Source organism: Hemicordylus capensis, chromosome 4 (genome assembly GCF_027244095.1).
Source record: "Hemicordylus capensis ecotype Gifberg chromosome 4, rHemCap1.1.pri, whole genome shotgun sequence".
NCBI lineage: Eukaryota > Metazoa > Chordata > Lepidosauria > Squamata > Cordylidae > Hemicordylus > Hemicordylus capensis.
Genome location: NC_069660.1, coordinates 120,559,456 through 120,579,449, shown reverse-complemented (window position 1 = coordinate 120,579,449; position 19,994 = coordinate 120,559,456). Strand labels below are relative to the sequence as shown.

Genomic DNA, 19,994 nt, shown 5'->3' with positions numbered 1-19,994 from the left:
ACCCATACTGAACAAAGTAACTGTTGTCACATACCATATGCTGTTCCTGGACCAAATTCATTCCCAGCATCAATCATGTACTGACCCAGTACTTCAGGGTTATTCATACGACTTGGTGCTTTGCGATCCAGTTTCTCATAGACAAACTCTTCTATTCTAGCATCTACCAAGAGAGGACATGCAAGCAACTATGATAAGTTACTAACCGATTTAAGAAGTTAACAACAGGGATGTGCCATTTTGAAAGGACATGAAAACATAAATGACAAATGTTGTGTTGTTTATTTTGTTTGCCATCCAAAATGGAAAATCTTAATATGTTGCTTTTGGTCATTCTGTTGAATAGCTGCTTAGCTTTCTATTCCTGTGGAGCTGTTTTTATTTGTACTGTTCTGAACCAGCCAAGGGGTGGGAAGAAGGAAGGAGCCAGGACCAATAATTAACAAGTATTCTCCTTCACTCCACCTCTCCCGCTGCTGCTATGCCCCTCACTCAGCGCCTTGGGAGGGAGGGAGGGAAAGGTTTGATCCCTTTCTTGCTGCTCTACCATATAAAATATGCCACCCTCACCCACTGATACTGCTGCTGTGCCCCTTGTTAGATGCTCACACTGATCTGCAGGGAGGAACCATAAATGTCTACAAGTTGTTTCATAAAAACTGGATGGAATCCCACTTTGTTATAGGCAAACACATGCTAATTGTTTCACCCATTGGTATTAGTGAAAAAGACAAAAAAGAAAAATCAACATGACAATATTTTCTACCCTGTACATCCCTAAACCTAAACATAAAGTGCTGGGGAACTCAGGAAGATAAGCCAAAGCATTCTTTGGTAATCAGATGTGGGTTTTCTTGGAAAATTTAAGTTGGAAAAAAATTCTCTACAATCTCCCATGAAAATCCCCCCCCCATTTTGTTCATTAAAAAACTTGCAATGCCATTTTCCCCCCTGATGCCCTAAAAGGACTGGAGGGGGGCTTGCCCCTTTCTATGGAAACCAGCTCCTCATAGAGAGCCTGCTAAAATATTCCTGCCCATTTAGAAGACGACAACAGGTATACAAAGAAGGGTAAAGGAGGCAAACTATGAAGAGTATGAGACTAACACTGCTTTTGCCTGCTTTAAAGTATAGTGTGATTTGAGACTGTTTCCATGTTTAGTGGCAACCACAAATTATGATTATGTGGTAAAACCAAGTCAAAAGTTTGTGGACTGTCCTATGAAGAGTGTCTTGGACTGGTTACTTTGTGAGTCCTTTTTGGAAAATAATATATAAATATAGTAGTATTCAGCAAGGGCTTTTGACATCTGTTAATTGCTATTATAACTAGTAATAATACTTCTTATAGTACCAATTAACAGATGTCAAACAGCCCTTGTTTTTAAAAAAGTTACTGCAGAAATATGATCCCTGTGGTATCAATGTAATAGAACTTATTTTGGATGCTATTAGATGCTTAAAACTTTAAAGACATGAAGTAGCAAAATCAATATAATTTAGGAATTTAGCTAATCTGGAAAACATACTGGTTTGCCAATATACCAGAAAACAATAATTTGTTGTACTGCTGAAAATCAAATTATTTCTAGGCTATAAGAAGATAGTATAGCTATAAAGCTCTCTTAATTTTAAGAAATGCAAGGCCAATTTTGTGTTGCACTCTAGAGGTATCCTTCAGATGAACCAATAATTCAGTAAATGAGCCAACTGGGGTAGTTAAGTACCATGTTGGGGGATAAATGCTCATTGTGATTTTTGACAAGATCAACACCCCTAGATATGGAGAACAGGTGATCACATTGCAGTATTTTCAGCTTTCAGTGTGTTATACTTTTTTGCCCTGACCAATGGTCAAATTTGCAGTCATGTTTTAAAAGCTTTTAATATTATTATAAACAGAAAAACTGCTAAAAAAATTTATCCATGTTGTCAGAGGAATGGAAATGACAACTGGCAGGAAGGTCCTCCATGGAGTAAGTTACTCCATTGAGTACAACATTTTGTTCACTGTTAACCTAACCCTTTCCTCTGTGCAAAAAGAGACTGAAATTTTATCCTAATCATTTTGGGACAGAAATAAAGATGGGGTGATAACACAGAGAAAGCTGTTAGTGCCACATGCTATTACCTATTTTGGCGGGGGGTGGTAGATGTTGCCAAAAATTGTGAGCATTTGTCCCAAGATGGTATTGATGGCCCATATCTGTGGACCTGGCTACATGCAAGGCTGTGTTGGAAAATATCCTTCTCTCTCATATGGAAACGGAAAGCAAAGATCATGCCATCAAGTTGGTGCCGACTCCTGGGACCCACAGAATGATGTGGTTCTCATGGTAGAATACAGGGAGAATTTACCATTGCCTCCTCCCATGCAGTATGAGATGATGCCTTTCAGCACCTTTCTATATTGCTGCTGCCCAATATAGGTATTTCCCAAAGTCTAGGAAACATACCAGCGGGAGGATTTGAACTAACAATCGCTTGCTACCTAGGCAAGTCATTTCCCCACTGTGCCATTAGGTGGCCTTTTAAATGGAAGGAAGCAGAAATATGAAGTGGTCTGGGTTTAAAATGTACTGTACCAGAGAACAAATTATTAATAAATCATAGTACATTATATTCCTAGTCAGGTTTTTGAACTTGCAAAATAGACATAGGTGGAAGGAGCAAGTGGTTTGGATTATTTTATTAGGACATATTTTTAACACTTGGCACAACCACACCAAATACTCTTTTTCATATTGTTACTGGTATTTTGTCAAGTTGGCTTTATCAGAACTAGATACTAGTGCTACAGTAGATATAAAGGAAATCACCTAGCATTATCCCTGATTACTATAGAGTTTACGGTTCTTATTCCAACTTCCTTCCCCAATTTTCAACTGGCAAGATCTCAAGCAAGGTTGCAGCAAATTTCAGATCAATCTCAAGTACTGGATATATTTGGAATTATTGTATGATATATATATGAAATTTAGGAATGCTTCATTTTATTTGAAAAAACCTTTATGTGCAAAATTGTATATAATTCATTTTATGTCTTTAGAAACAGTAAAGTTTAAATAATATACAAAAGTGTGTATATAGTTCAATTCCCCTCCAAAACAGTTTTCTAAGAAATAGCACAATTTTCTCCCCATGACTTCAAAATCCTCAAATCTTACATCTCTACATGACACACAGTAAAGGGTCCTTATTAGAGATGTGCAAATCAATTTAAGCTTGGAATGGGCTGTTTTGAGCTCAAAACAAAAAAGCCTTTAAAACAAAGGGCCTGTTTCAAGCTTGAAACAAAAACCACCCCATTTTGACTCAAAATGATTCAAGTGCCATTTTGAGGTCTGTTTTTCAGAGGAGAGCTGGCCTACCAATTAGGATTGATGGGTAGACCAGTCTGCCGAGGCAGGCCAACGTGCTAAGTCCAGAACAAAGGGCTGGTCTACCCATCAACCCCAACTGGTAGACCAGCTCTCCTCTGGAAATACTCAAAATGTTTCAAGTGTTTCGAGGTTGATTCGTTGAAACACCAGCTTTGGCCACTGTTTTGATGAATCAATTTGAGGATTTCGCAGTTTGTTTCAAGCTCAAAGTGAATAGCAAGATCTGTTTTGTGCACATCACTAGTCCTTATGCCTGAAAGTTGCTTAGTAGATCGATGGAAGAAGACTTTCAAATACCCCAAACAGATGGCCTGTTTGACTAAGCTCAGAAGTGTGATGCTGCTTTTCCAACCAGACAGCTCAGCAACTTTAAACAGTAATTCCATGTGACAGCCAAATATGTTTTTTGGTCTTATTAGCATTTCAGAATGATGCCAACTATTGATGAAGCAGTTACTTCAAAAATGTTTCATCTTGGGAAGGTCCAGCTCCCACTGCCTGCTGAGTAAGGAAGCTGGGCTAACTTCCTGTTTACTTAACCCATCTAACACAACCCAACATTTTGAATGACCTTCTAAAGTGTGTGAGAGGAAAAGATATCTCTGGTAGGTTGAACAATACAGGAAGATTTTGTTTACATCTAAATTTCTATTTCAGTGATATGTTAGGACTCTTCCAGGCTCTGTATTCCCCGCAAATTTCCAGAGAAATAATTGAATGTACTCAGGCTATATTGCAACATCTTCCTTTCCCCATCAATAGCATATGCACTCATTTGGTTACTGGGCTACACATTACAGAATAAATAAGAACCACGGGGAGGGTTATCATACAAAAATGGGCATTAGCCAGTTTCATCTCTTGAAAACGGCTCTAGTTTATCAGGGTGGATAAAAATAGATGATTAAAAAAATCAAATTCTTCATTTAAATAGATTTTTTAAAATTTAAATTGAATTTTAGTCAAAACACAATTTATAAAAAGAGAACCTAGATCAAAAGATAATCATGAATGTTAACAACTAATATATCATATGAACATGTTAACAGAACTATATGGGGATGAGCAATAACAGACCTGATCAATCCTATTCTGCAGGTGATGTAGCACACACACACACCACCTGCAGCATGCACACACATACGCGTGCGCACACGCCACCCCACACAGTGCAAAGGCATTAGACCCCATTCACACAGTACATGCAGCACTCATATGAGTGTACAGTGTACACAGATAGATCTCTACAAAGGTACAGTCATTCACATGTTATGCTGAATGCAGGTACAACAGTACACTTCCTATCTGTACTGTGCATTTGAAGGGCCTGTATGCAGATTCACTTTTAACATGCACAGGTAGAGTCATTCACACAAACACATGTACAGACATCTGTATACTCATACAGCATAATGAATGAAGTGGCTAAAGTGAATAGAAGATTTTGGGGTATGGAGTAGATCTGAGCAGAGGAGTCTCGACATAAGTGCAAGAGATCAGGAATGGGAATAAAAAGTGAAACCAAAAGTGAAGAGAACATATTTATGCAGTCCTAAGGAAACTTTTTCAGAGTGTAAAAGGAAACACCATTGTTTTTCCATTGTAAAAGGAAACACCAATCATGGCAGCAGGCCATAAAAGAGACCCCATTTGGAAATATTTTAATGAAATTCCTGTTCCTGCGGATAAGACAGGCAAGCGTGTGAAATGCAAACGGTGTAACCAAGAAATGTAAGGCATGGTTGCCCCAATGAAACAGCATTATGAACTGTGTGCACCTACCTACTAAAAATGAAACTTACATCTATTCCTGAATATGCATTAAGGTTTTATTAAACAAGAATGTACTTTCACTAGAAAATGATTAAATAGAATTTTCCTGACTAGTGATTTAAATAATTAAAATAGAGTCCTTCTGTGAACTGATTTAAATCAGATCAACCCTGCCAGTGCTGCTCAGTAACTATCAGCTCTTACTTATGGAAATGTTTGGCCTTTTAGTTTCTGAGCAGACTAGAGTGACAGACATACAAAGACACAAACTGGACAGTAGAATTGTTATTTACAGTGAGGATGGGCCAAGGCAGAAGAATTAATTAAGACAAATACAATATAAAAAGGAGATGGATTAGAAAGAAACAGTGCAAAGAAAGGAAGATATTATCCAGTACACAGATTCCTTTAATATCCCACACTGCCACAGAAAAAACTCATGATTTCTGGGCATGAGACCCCACCTGAGAATATTTCAAAGACATTTCTTCCCTGGGTAAAAATGGAATGAGAGTCAAGTGCAACAAGGAAATGTAGGGCCAAGTTGCAGGAATGACCCTTAATGAGAAAAATTGCTTATTGGGGAGAAATGCTGCAGATATGTTTGAAGAACAATGTGGCTCTGCATCTGTGACTTGACATACTAATGAGTCAAGGTATCAATTACATACCAAAAAAACAGGTTGTTCACCTGTAATCATTGATCTGGTAGTGATCCATTGCAGTCATAAGAATGGGTTCTACGCCTGCGCGAGACCATTCAGGCAGAACTGACTAGCTCTTTGAAGTGCTTAGCCCTGCCCCCTGAATGTGGTGCATTTGCTCAGTTTGGGCAGGCTAGCGTTTTCTCCTCAGTTTCTGAAGGACCGACATTTGGATGCAATCATCATATGGAACTAGTCCACATTTCAACAAGGTACGTAGTACTGCATGTTCTATAAACATACATCTTGTCACTTAGCATACTGCTGCGGGGCTGGCAGGAGTGTCTTATGACTGCAACGGATCACTACCAGACCAATGGTTATAGGTGAGCAACCTGTTTAGCTGGATCGTGTTTCATTGCAGCCATAAGAATGGGTGACTAATGAGCTGTCAGTTTGGAGGCGGGTGTAGCATGCTAAGGTAAGACCCTTTTCAGCACACCCTGCCTGAAACTGGCCTGAGCTGCAGAGCAAAGGTCCAAAGTGTAATGCTTGACAAAAGTATGCTCAGAGGACCAGGTAGCTGCAGCTTGATGCCAGCCATATGAGCCACAGAGGTAGCATAAGCCCTGGTAGAGTGGGCCTGTATAATTTTAGGGGGCGCTACCTTTTGACGTTTGTAGGCCAGGAAAATGAGTTCTACAATCCAACAGGGTAGTCTCTGTCTGGAAATCTGGCAACCTTTTACCCTGCCCTTGTAACCTACAAAGAGGCATTTTGTTTTTCTATAGGGCTCCATTAACTGCAAGTAGAACAAGAGCACACACACCTCACATCCAGGGAATGCAAGGAACACTCCAGAGCCATCGGATTTCGAAAGAAGGTAGGCCAAACAATGTCACTGTTGATATGGAAATCATTAAACTACTTTAGGCCTAAACTCAGGATCTAGGCAAAGCAACACCCTATCCTCATGCAATTTAGTGTAGGGGACACCAATGTGAAGGGCATTTAGTTCGCTGAGCTGAAGCATTTAGTTCATCGAGCTGACACTATGGCTAAGAGAAAGGCCGTTTTTAGTGTTACAAGTTTAGGAAGAGTGTAGCCATGGGTTCAAAGGGAGGCTCCGTTAGAGCAGACAGAACAAGGGAAAGGTTCCATTATTAGGTATGCTATCAAAACCACCCTCCTGAGTTAGAGCTTCACGTTAAGGCAGACGCCTGTGGTGATGCTTTGACAGTCTGTGTGCCTGTCAAAACCATCACAGAGCAATCAATACACAATTTGTAGACTCCTGAAAGATTTCTGCCAGAACCTTGTTTAGCAGAGGATAAGGAGGAAAGATGTACAGAAACCTTTTACCCCAGTGGAATTGGAAGGCATCCCCTCTGGAGTTGCAGCTGATGCCAGCCGTCAAATAATACTGGGGGCACTTCTTGTTCACTGCTATTGCAAACAAGTCAATCTCTAAGGTCCCCCGGGTTTTGAATAACAGCTGAAGCAGGGTGGATTTGATTTAAATCACGATTTAAATCACTAGCAGGGTGGATAAAAAAAAAAAATCCGATTTAAATCAAAAAAATCCAATTTTTTTGATTTAAATCCGATTTTTTTGATTTAAATCGGATTTTTTTGATTTTTATCCACCCTGCTAGTGATTTAAATCGTGATTTAAATCGTGATTTAAATCAGTTTGATTTAAATCAAATCCACCCTGAGCTGAAGGTATGGTATATTGATCTCCCATTTGTGCTGTCACAGAAAGAGTTGTGACATGCTGAGATGGTCCGTTTTCCACACCTTTGATGTGGATGGTGGTTAGGGTCATCTGTTGAGCAATAGCCCAGTCCCAGATCTGCAGGCTTAGCATGCAAAGGGAGCAGGACACTGTCCCTCCCTGGCAGTTAGGTAGGCGATTGCTGTAGTGTCGTCCAAGCTGATTTGCACTACCCTGCTGGCCAGATATGGTTGAAAAGACTTAAGGGCCTGGAATACTGCCAGCAGCTCCAAGAAGTTGATGTGCATCTGGTACTGGCTCAGAGACCACAGGCCCTGTATGCAAAGGTCTCCGCAATGAGTTCCCAGCCTCGCATGGAGACATCCATCATGATCCAGGCAGATGGTTGGGATACTTGGAAGGGGACTCCAGTGGGAAGGTCAGTCTCCTTCATCCACCATCGCAGTGATATCAAGACCAGGTCTGGAATTGTCAGCAACATTTGAGCACTGCCACTTTGGGCCTGAAAACTGACAGAAACCAAAGCTGCAGTCATTGCAGACGAAGCTTGGTGAAGTGCACAGTGGAATTGCATGAGGCCATCAGGCCCAGAAGCTTCTGTATCTTGTGAGCTTTCTGTCTGGGGTACTCCATGAAGATTGATATTAGATCTCCAATTCGCCATAAATGATCCATGGGAAGAAAAGCACGCTGTGTGTCTGCATCGGGAATGGCCCCAATGTAAGCTATACGCTTCACTGGCTAGAGCTTGGGCTTTGTCCAGTTGAGCCTAGGTCCTTCAGAAGGCTTAGGATTGTCAAGACATGTGAAGCTATGTCTGGTGTTCTACCCTTCCTATCAGGAGCCAGTCATTGAGATACAGAAGGAGAACCAGTCCCTGCAACCAGAGGTATGCTACAATCACAGCCATGCATTTCCCAAATCCACAGGGTGCTACCACCAGTCCAAACGGAAGAACACTGTATTGGAAAGCTTGGTGACCCACTGTGAATCGGAGGTACGGTCTGTGATTTTGTTGGATTCCAATATGAAAATACGTGTCCTGGAGATCCAACATCATGAATCACTCTTTCCCATGGAGGAGAGGAAGGAAGCTTTGTAACTTTATGCAAAACTTTTGTATGTCCACATGACAATTCAGTTGCCAGAGATCCATAATCGGACAAAGGCCCCCCATCCCATTTTGGGACTTGGAAGTAGTGGGTGTAAAAAAACCCACCACTGATCTGTCCACTGAAGAGGCAATATTGCCCCTTTGTCCAAGAGAGTCTGAACTTCTTCCATCAGAAGGGGGAAGCAGGAGTACACTTGATCCTGCTGAAGAATCGCAGGGACGTGAACTCTATTGCATAACCCATCTGGACTATGCGTAGGACCCAGCAGTCTGATGTTATGTTGCGCCATGTGAAGGCATGACTTGCCAGCCTAATGTTGGAGGTGACTATGATGGAAGGCAGCAGAGGAGTCAATGGCAGTAACCCTTGGGCTACAACATTCAGTGGACTGACCTGATAATCAAAGATGCTGCTTGCCCATATTGGTGGTTTTCAGGGGGGAGCCTTCAGTATTTCTCATTTTCTGGTTATAGGGCTTCCGATTAAAACACTGGTACTGTTTGTGAAAGCCCCCCTTGTTTGTAGGAGTATTGCCTCCTGCCATACTGGTGGTACTTGGAGTTATAAGGCTGTGAAGAGACCAAAAAGGTCTTAGCTGTAAACTTTGACTTTCTAATGGATTCCATAGTTGTGTCTGTAGTTTCACAGTAGAGACCCTTCCCAAAGGGCAAATTCTTGACACAATTTTTCATATCAGGCTGAAGCGCAGTGGAGCGAAGCCAAATGTGTCCGCGTAATGTGATGGCAGTAGCCAATGTACGAGATTCAGTTTCTGCCAGGTGTTTGGCATTGCTGAGTTGTTGTCTAGTTAAGAGGAGAGCTGGTCTTGTGGTAGCAAACATGACTTGTCCCCTTAGCTAAGCAGGGTCTGCCCTGGTTGCATATGAATGAGAGACTTGATGTGTGAGCACTGTAAGATATTCCCCTTAGGGGATGAAGCCACTCTTCTGGGAAGAGCAGAAGGTTCCAAGTTCCCTCCCTGGCATCTCCAAGATAGGGCTGAGAGAGATTCCTGCCTGCACCCTTGGAGAAGCCGCTGCCAGTCTGTGTAGACAATACTGAACTAGATGGACCTATGGTCTGACTCAGTATAAGGCAGCTTCCTATGTTCCTGTGTAAGAGTGATTTTGGAGTGGACTTCATTGAATTTAGCTAGAAACTCCTCTGGTGTATGGTTATTTTGCCCTTGTGGCGCAGTGGTGGCAGCCCCTGGTGGCGCAGTGGTAAAACCGCCGCCCTGTAACCAGAAGGTTACAAGTTTGAGCCTGACCAGGGGCTCAAGGTTGACTCAGCCTTCCATCCTTCCGAGGTCGGTAAAATGAGTACCCAGAATGTTGGGGGCAATATGCTAAAAATCACTGTAAACCGCTTAGAGAGCTCCGGCTATAGAGCGGTATATAAATGTAAGTGCTATTGCTATATTGCTATTGTTCTTGAAAAAGTTCATCCCAGAGCGAATAGGCATACTTAGCAAAGCAGGCAGTGTAATTAGCAATTTAAACTGCAAGGCATGAGGTCAAGTAGATCTTTCAACCCAAAATGTCCAATTTCTGACCCTCCTTATCTCTCGGCATGGTATGACACCTGCTGGTATTCGATGATGAAGCACAATCCACCACAACAGAGTTGTGGGGGAGGGTGTTTTAATAGCAAGTCACTATAGTCCTCTTGGATCCTGTACAAATTTCCCAATCGTTTAGAGGTGGGAGCAGGGGTCTGAAGAGCTTCCCACATGGTTTTTTCAGCCTTGGAAATCACTGGTAGAATCTGAAGGTGCACTGGCTGAGTAGGGGCTGCAGAATTAAAGAATTTGTAGACAGGATCATCTACATCTTGAGCTTGCTTTTTAAACTCCAAAACAAGTGCAGAAGGCATTTCAGAAATCCGTTTGTGATAAGAATGCATCTCCCCATTCAGAGACACGTTATCAACCGGCACCACCTTAATTGTGGGGTCGTCAGGATGGTCAGAAGAAGTCATGTCACTAGAAGACGAGGCAGAATCTTAAATCATCTGTCAAAATGACAGTACAAGGTCATGAAGGGGCTGAGCCCATGTTCCTAGAGGTTGTTTGAGTTGTAGACGTAGTGGTGGTAAGTGCCATCGTATGGGTAGGCTGGGTTATTTGAGGACACTGCTCAGGCACTTCTAACGTTTATGTAGCCAGGCACGTCAAATGAACAGCACACCTAGGCAATAAGTAATCCTCTGTTCTTGGTGGTGTGAACTGTGTCAACATCGAAACTCCCACTGAAATCAGAATGAGGCGTGACTTGGGTCAACATTGAGACTATGGTGGTGGCAGGCTTAGGCAACTCTGGTGGAGGGGTCATTTGTGTAGCAATAGGGACCATCAACAAAGAGGATTAATGGCGAATCTTCCAGAGTATGTATTCTTGGTAATCAGAGGGGAGCCCAGAGGAGTTATGTTGAGCTTGAGAAGCATCACCACTTCCGTATGCATGAACCAAGCCTTGCATGGCCACATAGTCGGTTGGGACTTTCCATGGATGTGGGCAGGTTTGAAATTGGAATGGTTGAAAAGCAGACAACATCGAATGAGTGGAGAGTTGAGTTTGGAACGGCGAGGTTTCTGGGATCCTCGATATCGTTATCCCATCCTTGTTAGCCTCAAGCCTGTGGCTTAGGAATCCATAGAAGGTAGAAGTCAACAGGATACTCTCAGTGGAACCCAGCATGTGTGAAAGGCGTTGGGCAGTACTCTGTCCTAAGTATGGGTCAAGTTTGGCATCGTCAACTTCCATTTCAAAAGAAACCAGAGAGGACGTCAGTCGAAGGGCATGCTGGGCATGGAGAATGGCTGGAGACAGCATCTGTGCCGGTGTCACCACGAGTGATAGGGAGTGTTCACTGCCTTGAGTGGTTGGTACTGTAGCTAGTATTGAGTGTGTCGCTACCACTGATGCTCAAGCAGGGTGTTGAGCCGCAGGCAAAGAGGAACTCAACACCACAACATCCATTGTCGATGGACAAGATTGAGGGGTGATCGAGACCAATTGCAGAGTCATTGGAGAAGGCGTTGCTCATGAAGGGGCAGAGAAATGTTCACGATCAGTCTTGGCACCCTTTTCACGATGTTTCTTGAGAGGCTTTGGCATCGGCAGCCTGATGTTGGAACTTGTGCCATTTTCGGTGGGTTGAATCAGAGGACAACTTAGGAGCTTTAAAGGTATCAGTCGAAGACATCGAGGCAGTTCGCACTGAGGTTTTAGACTGTATAGCTGCAAATCCTGACGCTGACTTCAAGCTCGATGTCGACCTCGATACCATACTGAATGTCAAGGGCATGAGGAGTGTCAGTTGGGGTGCCTGGCATCGGCAGCCCAGAGCATCATCGTACAAGGTGGCTTGCAAACGAAGGGCTCTATTTTTTTTTCTAGTTCAATGGGTAAAGGTGAGACAAATCTTACAAGTAGAAGTGTTATGCTCCTCACCCAGAAAAAGTAGGCAAAGCTCATGGTCATCCACTATGGGGAGTTTTGCATTACAGCAGAGACAGCATTTAAAGGTCTTTTTCTTATTCATAAAAAGTAAATAAAATAGAAATAATACTCAACGAGTTGAATTGAAGTCAGTTCTGAGAGTAAATCTATGTAACAGTCCAAAGTCGTATTCGAAAAATCCGTCCGTACGGTAGATCAAAATTGAAACGTCAAGAGTACAAATAGTTTGGTACAGTCTGAGCCAGAGGGCAAAAATAACTGTTGTTTTCAATTTCCACAGGAAAATAATTGATCCAAGGAGCTAACAGTCTGGGGTGCCAACACAATGGCGATCAGAAAGGAACTGAGGAGAAAATGCTAGCCCACCCAAACTAAGCATGTGAACTATGGGCAGAGGGTGGGGCTAAGCACTTTGAGGAGCTAGTCAATTCTGCCTGAATGGTCCCATGCAGGTGCAGAACCCATTCTTATGGCTGCAATGGATCACATATCTAATTTTAGATCCTGTTCAGGTTGAATTAGGAAGGTCCCATTCTGAACGCATGTGGGCATACTCTGCCTTGATCCTCCCGCCCAGAACAAAACTCATTCCGCGCACAGATGAAAAAAAAATTAAGATAACACTGCTTTAGATATCATTTTAAGATGAACAGAAAAGAACTATCAAATACCTTTATTTTGAACTAGGTGATCCAGTGCAGACCATCTGAGCCCCTAATTCTCCCTGTCCTTCCCCGCCTCCCTTCAGCCCCAGTCCATTCTCCGTCCTTCCCCCCACTCCCTTCAGCCCCAGCCCGTTCTCCGTCCTTCCCCTCCCCCAGCTTCAGCCCCAGTCTGTTCTGTGTTTGGCTTTACTTTCCCTCCCTACCGGCTGGCTGCTGCCGCCATTTTCTCCCCGCCACTGTCCCCCAGGCAGCTGCTCACAAACTCTTGTGAGAGCTGCCACACATGGGATTAGTGACAGGTACTGGAAAATTATAGAGAGAGAAGACTGAGGTAAATTCTATAGAACTTACTTTAGAAACAAAGCAATTTAAGACATAAAATTATAAAATCATGCCACAGGAAGATTACACTGACTTAATAGACCACACATGCAGCCAGTCTCATTACTCACTACAGAAGGGAAGGATCTATGCCATAGGCATAAACTTCCATAGCAAACAGAAAACCTCCAACTGTACTGAAGTTACTGAATCATGCCATGTGGGTTTGTGCAAAGTATTAACACACAATCTTGTCAACTGCAAAAGAAATACATGCTTTTCTCTTACTTGGATTGGGTTGCAACAACACTTCTGTCTGTTTCATAACTTTTTCTGTCCATTGTTTAGTACATTCTGCTTTGCTGAGAAGATTTTCTAAATGAGCATCCAATTCAGTCTTCTCTGCTTGACCAAGTTTCTCTTCTGTAAACTATATAGGTTTTAAAAAGGCAAAACAAAGCTCTAAACATACTAGCCATACAAGTCTAGCAATGCAAGTCTTATCAACATCAACACAAGTATGCAACAGAGTCATAACATAAAAACAATTTCTGGTTGTTTTTAAATGACTTTTGGAAATACACCTGTTTTATCAGGCTTTTAGTTTATGATTTTTTAACATGTTATTTACACTAATTTTAATCTGTTCATATGATTTTTAGGTTTTGGTTGTTGTTTAATTGGATTGTAAACTGCCCTAAGATTTTATATAGGGTGGTATATAAATGTGACACACAAACATACAACAGAAACATTCTTCAAGAAAGAGGGAATTATCCACTTTTATTCATTCTTCATACTATTATGAAATGAAGCTCTATCATTAAAGTTTAACTGCTCCTTCACAGGAAAGCATACAACATTTCTGGAAATAATAAGACAAAGTATACTACATGCGGCACTCTATAGCAATTCTACATATCCAAACCTATTAAAGGTAAAGTGTGCTGTCAAGTCGATTTCAACTCCTGGTGCCCACAGAGCCCTATTAATGAACATAAAAACTCACAAAATGAAGTTGGGTTATTTGCTTCTCAATTCAAGAATAATCCAGACACCCTTAGATAGGACAGATCAAAAACATTAACAAGAACAGAATACAAAATACCCCAGGAATCTACAGATCCAGTAGCCAGTGGTGACCTTATCTTTGATTCTGGTAATTATTGGCTCCTCTCCCCAGGACATATACTTCCCCTTCAACATCTTGTCTCTAACATCACACTGCCTTCAGAGGTACTCTGTGGCAGTCACACTTCACACTGCTTCCAATCACCTCCAAAACTCATTTTCTTTTCATTTCATTTTTACATTTATATCCCGCTCATCCTCCAAGGAGCCCAGAGAAAAATACCTGGTTATGTTTCTCCTCAAAACAACCCTGTGAGGTAGGTTAGGCTGAGAGATATGTGACTGGCCTAGAGTCACCCAGTGAATTTCATGGCTGAATGGGGATTTGAGTCACCCAGTGAATTTCATGGCTGAATGGGGATTTGAACTCAGGTCTCCCTGGTCTTAGTCCAACACTCTAACCATACCACCACCACACTGGCTCTCCATGAAGATAAAACTGAGACCCTTCCTATTGCCAAGGGACTTGGGAGAAGGGCAGTGATGATAAATAATGGTTGGCTACCAAGACTAGACAAAATTCATGGGCCCCTGATGAAGTCTCCAAGACTGGCAAGTAAAATTCACATCTAAGAGGTCTAAGAGGTCATCAGGGAGAAAGGTGAATGTGTGGACTTCCGAGATAGTTGCACAATACAATGCTCTTAAATCAGTTATGCAACTGACTACTCCAGAGAGCAATGAAGATGTGGTTGCAAAGGGAGCTGGTGAGGAGCAACTGATGGGTGGTATCTAGCTTTATGAATGTTTGACAAAGAAAGCAGTATTACTATGAGCCATTTCTTTGTCCGACTTATGGGTATAAGTTGGTTAGTTATTTAAAGCACAGCCAACATGGGATAAAACATCATGTTCCACTTTTCCCATCAACTGAGATTCACTTTCATATATCACAAGACTTGCATCACAGGATCTCTTAATTAAAAGACAGTTGGCCTTGTTGGCCTCTTTTCCAGTGAAGACAGACTAGGAACAGAACTCTTGGAAAAAAGGAAGAACAGGGAAACACACTGCTGTATGAAACAATTTCTTCTTATTATTATTATTATTATTTATTCAATTTCTATACCGCCCTTTCAAAAATGGCTCAGGCCGGTTGAGCCAGTCTCACTGCAATACTAATTCCTCACATGCAATACTAATTTCTCACTGAAGCAACATTTAACCTCCTCTCATTGCTTTCCATGTTTCTTTTTTGAGTTGTTAGCAAGTGTTTAAGAAATCTATACCCTGACTTCCAGGGACTGATCATGGGCTGATTTTGAAACAGTCCTTAGTTTCAAAAGCTATTTGCCATACAGCATGGGTTTTGCTATTAGATTAAGAAGTGACCTTCCAGGAAAATAACAGGAACACCAAAAGCCTTCACAGAGTTTGCCTTTGCCTGTCCTTGTATGCACATACTGGGTGCTGGTCTGTGATTGGGTGGATGAGGATATTGGTGGATGATTGCCATGTGGACCGCAGACCCTTCATATCATCTTTCCTCACCAAGTCCTACAGTTTAAACAGCAAGATGAGGTGGGAGCTTGGGCTTCGCTGAAGAAGGGATGAGTAGGGGTGAAAAGAAAAACTGGGGGGTATGAAAGGAAATGAATGTCATGGAAATAAACTGAAAACAGGAGGAGCCGATATGAGGTTTTGTAAGACTAGCTTGGTAAAGAAACCTATAGCATTTCCACTTTCTGAAGGCACCATTTCCACTTTCTGAAGGCTATTAGCTGGAAATCTAGTGAGAAGTCTACCACACCAGTTTTCTGTTGTAGTGATTACACAATACTAGAAGATTGAACCAAAACTAGTTGGAAACTAAATCTAATTTTAAAAGCCCTATTCACCAGATATAAAACATGGATATAAAATGGAGGGGGGAGTGTCAGATTACATGGCTGGGGGACACATTTCACTTCCCTCAGTTCCAAGGACAGTGCAATTTCCATAGATATGAATGGGGGGTGGGGCAAAGAAAGCAAAGGGCTACCAGCTGTTTTCAGTACTAAAAGACATCAGGGATAGGGAGAAGTAAGCAGGCGTTTTCATTTACAACACAGGTTTCCCAAACTACATATAGCCTTATGTCCAGTGTTGTGAATAAAAAAAAAAAGAACTGTGTATCTCAATTGATGTTCTTTGAATTTCAGCCTGGCAACACTTCAGAAGCACATTTAGTTTCTTTTTCATTCAGTTGTTTCTTTTCCAAAACGGGTTACAAATGGATACAATGACATAACAAGCAGCAGCTCCTTCTAATTCTCAGGCATAGCATGCCCCCCATATAGGAAAACATCCTTTTTCTTTCAAGCCTCCGAAGTGGAAACTGGAGGCCTTCAGAAGGCACAGGCCAGGAGTTACCAAAAAGCCGGAACGGATTTCATTCTTGGTGTGTTGCATATGTATATATTTGGATGCTGTCAGAAGTGACATTTTGTTACATAGGCGATTTTAAACAGAGGACCCTTTTCGGGGGGTGGGGGGAGTTGCGCTGAGTAACGATCCTGGGAGAGTGGGGAGGAGGAAAGAAAGAGCAAGCTCTTGCATAAGCCTTTCAGACTCGTCGGCAGGGGCAACAGCTGCAGTCAGGTCAGTCACACCCACTAGACGCCGGGAGGACAGGCGAGCTGCGGCCTCTTCTTCAGACCCAGAAGGAGGCGCATGAACGGGGCATTATTAACCTCGCCCTCACCGCCCTGCCGTAGGGAGGCGTCACGGCTCTTCATGGCTGGAGGCTGGGTGGGAAGGAGATAACAAGAGCCTGGGAGGCGGTATCTCAGGGGCCCAGACCCGACCAGGCCCGAGTGCCCGGCGCCTGCCTCGACACCACCCATCAGCGAGCCGCCCCCCAGCTGCAACGAGACGGGGCCGGGAGGGGTGCTGTGCGCGCGCACCAACGGCCGCCGCCACCCCTAAAGCCGCTCGGCGGGGAGGAGGAGGAAGCCGCCCTCCGCAGGGGAGGCAAGAGACGTCACGCCGCCAGGCTAGGCCAGGCCAGCTGGCTCTCCCCGATTCACCGGCCGCCTTACCTGCACGGCGCGGCTGAGGAACGTGCCGGCGTCGGCGGCCAGCTTCTTCACGTTGAAATCCATAATATTCATCTTCGGCGGGGCCCGGCCGCTCAAGGGTGTTGGCGGCGGCGTTCGCCCGCCGCCACCGTGCTTCCTTCCCTCAGAAGCTGCCGGCCAAGGCGGCGACGGCAGCGGGGAAGGGGGTGGGGTCGGGTGATGCCGGCCTCGACCGGGTGCTGCGGAACCAGCAGCTGATTGGGCGGGTGGGCGGGACAAAAAGCAATATGGACTTGGAGGCTAAGAGGTGAGGCCCCGCCCACAGGTCCGCCCTGGAGGAGGTCCTCGGGGGCGAAGCTTAAAGGGAGAAGCGACCAACGCTTTTTTTTTGGAAGGAGGGAGGTATGTATCTGCTCTGTAGTCTTGCAAGGAATTGCGGTATTCGTCTCCCTTCCTGAGAGTCCGGTTTAGATGGAAACAATTTGACTCAAGTTTTGTGGTTTCTTTTGGTTGTTGCAACCTTGGTAAGTTGAATCCGACAGACCAATGCATACTTCTTTTCCTCTCGGTGTGAATACGGCTTTAATTTCAGCCGCACTATGCTGAGGAGCTTTGAGCGCGCTAGCATTGCTTTCAGGACGAGAGGCGGTGGGGTGGCTGCTGCTACCTGTTTTTAGTGCCATCCGGAGTCTTAAGTCTTCATGGTGAAGACTTAAAGCTCCGGGGGCCACTAAAAATAGATCGCCGGGCAGCCGCTCCTCTGGTGTGAAAAAAAATAAAAATACATACCAGATTGCCACAGAGCATGTGCTGAATGCCACTGAGCAATTTCATCTGGCTGTTATGCGTTTCGGATTGCAAGGCACAGATTGCAACTAAACCTTCTCGTCTGAGAAACGACACCTTCTCTGGTAAGTGTAAAAATGATGGTTTACAGCCTGTAAACCATCATTTTTACACTTCTATCAGAGAAGGTGTCGTTTCTCAAATAAGAAGGTTTAGTTGCAGTCTGTGCCTTACAGTTAACCCATGCTGAGTGTGTAAACCTATGTTGACTGTGCCTTACAGGCAACCCATTACCACAAGCAGCAAAAGTGTCTTTCAGGTAAAGGTGGTCTCTCAGAAAAATCACGTCATTATTGGAATATGTCTCTCAAAATATCCGTCACGTATTTTGGTCAATATCTCAGTCTCATTGAGATTACAAAATAATTCTAATGACAAAACCAGTAATGTATGAACTGAGGAGATCATTTGTAACATTCCATCATGATAGCCATACTGGATTAAAAAATGGGCACTACACATTTTACAGGTTTTTTTTTTCTTTATTACTTATCCAAAAGGGTTTGCAAAAGTGCTTCATCTGCTCTGTTTTGTTTCAGATTACCTCAACATTAAAACCTCTTTTGGTGATTGTTCATGATGGAGTTGCCCTTAAGGAGGTACAACGTGGATTCTAAAAGATGCATTACATATTCTGAATTGGTTCACAGTCAACAGTTAGCCAAGGCACATCTGCTGGAATTTTATTTTTTTTAATTACACTTATATACCACCCTCCAAAGGCTCTGGGCAGAACACAAGTAAAATACAATAACAAACAAAATTTAAAAGTAATCAAGTTAAAAACAATATAAAAACAAATATAAAATGATTCAGAGCCATTTAAAACCAATTAAAATACTTTAAAACAATTTTAAAACCTTGGAAGGCCAGGCCAAACAAGTCTTTAGGGCTCTCTTGAAGGCCAACAATGAGCCCAGACTATGGATATCTGCTGAGAGTGCATTCCATAGACCAGGAGTAGCTACAGAAAAGGCCTGGCTCTGAGTCGCCACCAGTCATACTGGTGGTAACTGGAAACAGACCTCTCCGGATGACCTCAATATGCAATGGGGATCATACAGAAAAAGGTGCTCTCTCAGGTAACCAGGACCTAAACCATTTAGGGCTTTAAAGGTGATAACCAGCACTTTGTATTTTGCCCAGAAACATATTGGCAGCCAGTGCAGCTGTTTGAGAATAGGCATAATATAGTCTCTCTGTGTTGCCCTTGAGACCAATCTGGCTGCCGCATTTTGAACTAACTGAAGTTTCCGAACTGTGTACAAAGGCAGCCCCATGTAGAGCGCATTGCAGTAATCAAACCTGGAGGTTACCAGCTGATACACCATTGTTTTGAAATTGTTATCTTCAAGGGATGGACACAGATGTCATATCAGTCAAAGTTGATGGAAAGCACTTCTGGCCATAGCCTCCACCTGGGATACCAGGGTGAGGCTTGGATCCAAGAGCACTCCCAAGCTGCATACCTGTTCCTTCTGGGAGAGTGTAACCCCATCTGTAACAGGAAGATCTAACTCATCCCTCAAATTCTGATCCGCCACAGTGAGCACCTCTGTCTTGCTTGGATTAAGCTTCAGTTTGTTATCCCTTATCCAGCCCATTACTGCCCGTAGGTAGGCACTGAGGGAATGAATGCCATTTCCTGATGATGATGATGATGATGATGATGATGATGATGATAAAGAGAAATAGATTTGGGTGTCATCAGCATACTGATAACACCCTTTGCCAAATCTCCTGATGACCTTATCCAGAGCCATCCTTGCTTGGGGGGTGGGGGTGCAGGGCCGGTGGCAAATCAACATATGCATGGCCTCGTTAACATTTCATATCATTACAGAATCATACTGATTGATGACATACAGTGTAAATAGTGTGAGTGAGGTTTTTGGACATGTCCATCCAGCTTGGA

General features: G+C 43.1%; 1 protein-coding gene across 5 annotated transcripts in view; it reads right to left on the bottom strand.

Annotated features, from left to right (window-relative positions):
* Positions 1-17,497, bottom strand: part of SH3GLB1 (SH3 domain containing GRB2 like, endophilin B1) — a 33,846-nt gene extending 16,349 nt beyond the window's left edge. For 2 of the 5 annotated variants that reach the window (XM_053244164.1, XM_053244165.1), the window contains exons 1-3: positions 17,255-17,496; positions 13,392-13,533; positions 35-163 (exon numbers count right to left, since the gene is read on the bottom strand). In XM_053244164.1, coding sequence (XP_053100139.1) covers positions 35-163; positions 13,392-13,533; positions 17,255-17,326 — 343 coding nt within the window. In that variant the 5' untranslated portion in view covers positions 17,327-17,496. Of the gene's footprint in view, positions 1-34; positions 164-13,391; positions 13,534-16,917; positions 17,058-17,254 lie in introns of those variants that run through there. The other 3 variants (XM_053244163.1, XM_053244166.1, XM_053244168.1) reach the window with 3 other exon arrangements.
* Positions 17,498-19,994: the final 2,497 nt, after the last annotated feature.